The sequence below is a fragment of the Nematolebias whitei genome, chromosome 8, assembly GCF_014905685.2.
Source record: "Nematolebias whitei isolate Nwh7 chromosome 8, NemWhi1, whole genome shotgun sequence".
Taxonomy (NCBI): domain Eukaryota; kingdom Metazoa; phylum Chordata; class Actinopteri; order Cyprinodontiformes; family Rivulidae; genus Nematolebias; species Nematolebias whitei.
This window is the reverse complement of record NC_056505.1, coordinates 45272726-45279561: the sequence shown is the minus strand read 5'-3', so window position 1 is coordinate 45279561 and position 6836 is coordinate 45272726. Positions and strand designations below refer to the sequence as shown.

The window sequence follows — 6836 nt, the reverse complement described above, 5'->3', positions numbered from 1 at the left end:
AAATGAATGCGGTCATTTATTTTCAGAATCAAAGTTTAACATCAAACATTTACATTAATTTGGCAAAATATGAAAATAATAACAGACAAGTTTCACAAATAATGAGCTTCAATCACGCGGCGGTGATTGAGGACTTTGCTTCAGATATTTCTAAAATATCTGTACTGATTTTAAGAGAAAGCAGAGTTTAAGATGAAATTTATCTTACAGAGAGATATGTGAGGGAATTAATCTGTTATGACCAGAACGTGCACGCTCCATCAGATCTCAGCTTGCTTCCGGTACACTTTAGTCGAAGAAGAAACTGTTACCTGGTTGACGATGACTCAATGTCGGTATAGAATCCTTCAGACTCTTTCAGCGTCTCCGTTGAGAGCAGCTGAAATCCTTCGAGAGTCGTGCGTGGTGTTCAAACAGAAATTATAATCCCAAAACGTCTCTGGATCATCCTGAACGCGTCTGCATCCAAGAGCTCTAACTCCATCACTCTGTGCGCTCTCTAGTTGAACTCATTTCTGAGTACAGCAACACAGCAACCAACAAACTCCAGCAACTCAGCGTCTCAGCTTCTTGCAACTCCTTCAACTCTTTTGAACTGGGAAGTTGCCACATTTTAAATGGGTCGACTTCCGGGTCATTTGAGAGCTTTTGATTGGTCGATGGACCAGGAATAGAGGTGTGGTGTATGATGTAAGATGTTATTAAAAATCAAGGATTGTTTAGTAACAAACAGAAAGATTATTGTAGGACTTCAGACTTCGTGGAGTCTCACTCTTATTATCTTCTGAAAAAGTTTAAACATGACATTTTTCTCGGTAAACATTTTAGTTGACCGAAAACCGACCTTTAACATACTTACATTACAGACAGAAAAATCAAGAAATGCATATTAACCTGATTTCTTCTTTGAATGAGGAATAAAAATCATTACTTACTGTTTATGTAAAATAAAAATGAGTAGTTCTTTTCAACCTGTAACATTGAGTGAACTAACACAATTTGATTATCAAACATTTGTAAAACAGTGATGATCATAGAGAATTGTCTTTTCTGCTTGATTAATTCAAGAAGGAAAGTCACCAGATGGCTCAAACTGTATTCAGATCAATGAAATAACAGTCTCTGTCCATCTGATAGATTTGAGGTCATCAGGGTCAGATCAGGTTCACTACACTGAGCACATCAGGGCACTGATGCTGTAGCATTCAGTTTATCTCGGGCCAAGTTGTAGAATGGAGGATGTCACCCTTTTGGTACAAACGTTTTTTTTAGAATTGTCCACTGGTCTGGGATGAGATCAGTTGTCACTCCTGAGGCTTGAAGGATTTGTCAGTTCATCTACCTCTGCCTCCCCAAACTCTGCAGAAATACACACAAATAGTCCCACAAATATTTAGTTATACTACATGGATCACCAAATGTGTAAATTATTTTAAAATTGAAAAATATTAGGACAAACTATAAACCTTCAGAGTGTTGTGCATCAGGCCAAGACTTCAGGTCCACCAACTTGGTTGCATGAAGAACCCTGGAATTCATCAGCAAATCGGTTCCGCAGCTTCTCACACAGACTGTCCAGGAGATGGGTCTTTGCTTTCCTCGAGCTTAAGACCTCATTCCACTGGTGCTGGTCCATGCAGGCTGCCAGTTTGGGTCCCGGCCTGTGGAGGATTAGTACACTTAATTTATAATAGAAAGTCCTGGACAACTTCACATTTTTTTTGCATTTTTTTGCACTTTTGCATTCACTGCCTGGACTTCTCACCGTATTTTGTATTTATATTACGTTCAGTTTTTCATGCTGGGTTGTTTTCAGCTGCTAACTGCACTCATAGCACCAGCATTTTTCTTCTTGAACAATGCATTTCACCTCCTTGTTGCATTTAGATGATTTGTGGTCCTTGATGGTCTCTGTCTGTTTTGTTTTACTTAGTTCTTACTGGAGAGCTCATGCTGCCAACAGCTGGAACAAAACGTTGACTGACTGGCCGCTGTCATCAAAAACGAGACAGTCACAGAACTCGCCATAGTAATTTCTTTTACATTTTTCGTTAAAAAAAAACTACCCACAGTTTATCCCTCAACTCCTGTGGAGAAACGTTTTTGTTGTCTGCAACCTGCTTAACTCCCGAAATTTGCCGCCACATTGCTAAAGGCTAAAGCTACTGTTTCCTCAGGCACATTGCTACCCCTACAGGTCGGGAGTACAAACTGAACACTTTTTGTTTTATTTTCAAATTGCAAACCTGCCACAGTTGCTGGTGCGTTGTTCAATTATTTATTTTTTTTTTTTATTTTAAATTTTAAATTTACACGTCACTCCAAACATTTACCCACATTTGGCCAGTGGTGGGTGCTAATTTCCATCCCTGGTGGCACGAAGGCTGCACAGAAGTCTGTTGGAGTCAATCTCCCCACCATCACAGACATCTACACCTCCAGATGCAGGAAGAGGATCACCTGCTTCATGAAGGACCCCACTCACCCAGCACACACACTTTTTGCCACACTCCCCTCAGGGAGGAGGTTGAGGAGCATTAAGTTTAGAACCACTAGACTGAGGAACAACTTCTACCTTGAAGCTGTTAGACTCATGAGTCCCTAATCAGCTATCACTGTGAAAAGTAAAATCACTGTAATGCCACTTTGATTGTTATTTGCTGCTGATTATCCATGCTGCTGATTATCCATGCTGCTGTATTCATTCGTACTCATCTACTCACACAGACTCATGTTCATGATGCTGTTTGGCGTATTGTTTTGCACTATTAGTGTTTAGCACATTCTTAGTTTATATCTTGGATTCTTATTATTGTTTCCTTTACAATTTATATTTTTGCTATTTTTGGATGTAACTGGGACCGTGTGTACACAATTTTGTTCCACCTCATGTACTACATGTGATGCGAATGACAATGATGTTGGCTGTTCTACAGCGTGTCCCCCACTATTCACACGGGAAGTTCTTGGCTTTCCTTCACCCTCTATCACTTGTGCTGACATCTTTACAGAAACATTAACTTACTCTTTAAGTACACAGGAGACGGGAAACATTATTCACTGTTTAACTGGTAGCCACACTGTCCCGTAACACACATTGAGAGAGAAGGCAGTGGTGTGGCTCTGCCTTTATTGCCTTCACAACACGGTGTAACCTTCCACTTCACAAAATAGTGCCAACAAAAATACACTGACAAACATCGTATTAAACAAATAAATAACATTGAACCTTGAACCTTGATATTGTGTTGTAGGCTGCAATTCATTCCAGCATAATAATGTTGTCACGTTTTAAAGAAGCTGCCAACATGAACTGGTCACAGCAGCGCCTTTAAAAAGTCACTTTTGGATATTTGAGCTTTTATCCATCCATCCATCCATCCATCCATCCATCCATCCATTATCTTTACCTGCTTCTTCCTAAGAAAAAAAAATCCTGCAGCAACAACAACTCCGTGCTTTAAATTAATACATTATTCATAATCAAAGTCTAAATTATTTATCTTGAATTGTTTACTTCAAAAGGTAATCTGCTGTATACAAATATTCCTTAAAAATTGCTCCAATAATTACTTTGTAGGAGTTGGATTGAAATCCATCCAGTGGTTTTTAAAATATTTTGCTAACACGCCAACCAAAGTTTCAAGTAAAAATATTGTGCAATGCATTGTGCTTAAAGTATGTGTTGTGGACAATGCTCAGGTACTACCACACTAAGTTTTAGCTCAAGATATTTCAGATTGACTGAATTATAGCATTTCTTGTGTTTACTAAATAAAGTTGGTTGGCTGTAGAGGTCATCATAAATTTCTGAAAGTTGCAGTAAAGCTTGTTTAGTGATGTATGAGTTGTTCTTTTAAAAGTGCAAACACTGACATGGGGGAAAGCATCCTTTAATCAGATTATTCTCTTCTGCAGTTTGTTTCCATCAATCTTGGATGAACACGAGCGTCTGAAGTACAAGCGAGAGTTTGACCGGGACCACCTCGAATACAAGAACCTGCAGGCTGAGCTGGACAATGTAAACCAGGACCTGGCTGGGGTTGAAGGAGACCTGGACAGGCTGTCTGAGGGCAGCCCCCAGTTCCTGGTGAGAACCACATGTTGCCTTTGATGCAGACTTTGCTGAAGGATCCTGTAGTTGCAGAAGTGATCGTCCATCAAAAACATTCTTAAGTTTAATTCTAGGATCTTAATGCAACAGTATAAATCAAACCATTGACCGTGACTCTGAATCGACTGTTTTAACTGGATCAAAGTTCTGCATGAATCCTGGACAATGCTTTCTTGTGACTGGTCACTCTTTCTTCTTGCATGCAGGATGCCTTGAATGAGTACAACAAACTGAAGAATCTTAAGAAGGTCAGTATCTTGATGCATGATCAATAATCAAGGTAGAAAAGTCTAACAAAGTTAAGTCAGGTCCTCTGGACAGATTAAAATTTTTTTTTTAATAAAAACTTGTTGAGAGCACAGTTCTGCGTAAGTAGTTAACATGCTGGAGTCTCGTTCATTATCGGAATTAACCAGACAAATCGCTCCACCAGCTAAGAACGGCCATGCACCACCATCCACAGAATCTAGAAAGAGCTATCAATCTGTCAATCCTTTCCGTGTCCGGGCCGGGTGAAGTTTCCCATGTTGAGTCAAATTAAGCCGCAGGCTCCACTTCTGGTGGTGCCCTTCCGTCAATTCCTTTAAGTTTCAGCTTTGCAGCCACACTACTCCCGGAACCCAAAGACTTTGGTTTCTTGGATACTGTTCGGCGAGTCATGGGAATAACACCGCCGGATTGCTGGTCGGCATCGTTTACGGACAGAACTACAATGTATCTGATCATTTTCGAACCTCCGACTTTCATTTTTGATTAATGAAAACATTCTTGGCAAACAACAAAAAAGATTAAATCGTGTCATCTGGACCAGTTTCTTTAAGTGAGAAACGTTGAAACACAGCAGTGAAGGCTACCTATGGGACAGATCTGTTTGGCAGTCCATAGACTGAGGAAGTCCTCTGGATGGCAGACAAAACGTTTCTCACTTAAAGAAACTGGTCCAGATTACATGATTTAATCTTTTTTGTTGTTATCTGCCTGGATGATTGAGCTTACAACCCTCATTCTTGGCAAATGCTTTTGCTCTCGTCCGTCTTGCGCCAGCCCAAGAATTTCACCTCTAGCAGCACAATACGAATGCCTCTGGCTGTCCCTAGCAATCATGGCCCCAGTTCAGAAGATAAAACCCACAAAATGGAACCGGAGTCCTACTCCATTATTCCTAGCTGCAGTTTTCAGGTGACTAGGCCAGCTTTGAACACTAATATTTTCAAAGTAAACACTTCGGATCCCAGCAGGACACTCAGCCAAGAGCATGGAGGGGGCACCGAGAGGCAGGGGCCGGGACGGACAGTGGCTTGCCTCACAACGGGCCATCGGCCAGATCCCTAGATCCAAGTATGAACTTTTTAACTGCAGCAACTTTAAGATATGCTATTGGTGCTAGAACAAAGTCCCTGCTCAATAATCCAGGTATAGAATCCAACATTTTTCAGTCAGGTCATCTGGACAGTTTCTTTTTTTTTTTTTTTTTTTTGTGCTGAAACGTTTCGCCTTCGATCCAGAAGGCTTCATCAGTCAAGGAAGCACACAACAAAACTGATTCTTCCCCCAACAGCTTACTCCAAAGTGGAACAAACCAGTTTTGCTTGTGATAACAAACTGATGAAGCCTTCCGGATCGAAGGCGAAACGTTTTAGCACAAAAAAAAAGACACTGTCCAGATGACCTGACTGAAAAATGTTGGATTCTATACCTGGATTATTGAGCATGGACTTTGTTCTAGCAAATGCTTGCGCAAAATTGTTTTTAGTTGCTTCCCTTGTGACAGAACAGAGGATGTGACAGGCGTCTTCTGTTCGTTTGAGCTGTTAGTTTGAACACACTGCAGTTAAAGGGATAGTCCAGTCATCTTGGAAGTGATCTTCAGTCTAATTGTTCCTCTTCAGCCTTGAATCAGTCACAGAACACAGAGTATGGATAGAGAGGCAAACGTCTTTGTCCAGGCTAGGACAGACATTCAAACACCGATGAGACGCATCAGAGGCAGTGAGGGGTTCAGTGTCTTGCTCAGGGACACTTCAACATGTGACTGCTGCTGGAATCGTACCTCCAATTCTCCCATTGGAGGACGACTGCACTAAGCACTCAGCCACAGCCGACGCAAAAGCTTTTTTTTTATTGTCTAAAAAATAATAATATAAAAATAATATAAAAATTAATAAATAAATTTTAAAAATGAAATGTTTCTTTTATTTCCCCCAGTCTTCAGATTACCAGATGAAGAAGAAAAGGTGTAAATATCTCAGATTCAAGCTGTCTCACATCAAGAAGAGGATCAGCGATTACGACCGCCGCCCGTAAACATCTGAGCCAGTGGCTCAGGGAAAACACTTTTATTGTCTTCCTGTTGTTATGCTTTTATAATTCATTCATTAATACCATTTGGTTTTCCCCACAAAAGACATGAATATATAAAGTGTTTTTCTTCTTGTATTTACTGACCAGTTTTTAAACCTCTAAACTCCATTATAAAAGAACAGTTCATGTGAATTCAGCTGTTTAGTTTTTATTCTGAATGTCGATAATTAATTAATTCAATTTGTCGAGCTATTGCTTCGTTTGTAGCCACATTTTCCCTTTCTCTTTAAAACAGGAGTTATTTTTGCAGACTTTTCTGATTTTTATTTTATTTTTTGTAAATATTTGGTTTTTAATCTTAAAAAGAGTCTGCAGCAATTTATTTTATTTTATGTTTTTATTTTTATTTTTTTTTTGGGGG

At 39.8% G+C, this 6836-nt stretch overlaps 1 protein-coding gene across 1 annotated transcript in view; it reads left to right on the top strand.

Annotated features, from left to right (window-relative positions):
* The window catches only part of oclnb (occludin b), a 47180-nt gene extending 40590 nt beyond the window's left edge, over window positions 1-6590 (top strand). The window contains exons 7-9 of the mRNA XM_037680633.1: window positions 3919-4090; window positions 4321-4362; window positions 6320-6590. Of these exons, the coding sequence (XP_037536561.1) occupies window positions 3919-4090; window positions 4321-4362; window positions 6320-6418 (313 nt within the window). The 3' untranslated portion in view covers window positions 6419-6590. The remainder of the gene's footprint in view (window positions 1-3918; window positions 4091-4320; window positions 4363-6319) is intronic.
* The last annotated feature ends 246 nt before the right edge of the window (window positions 6591-6836 follow it).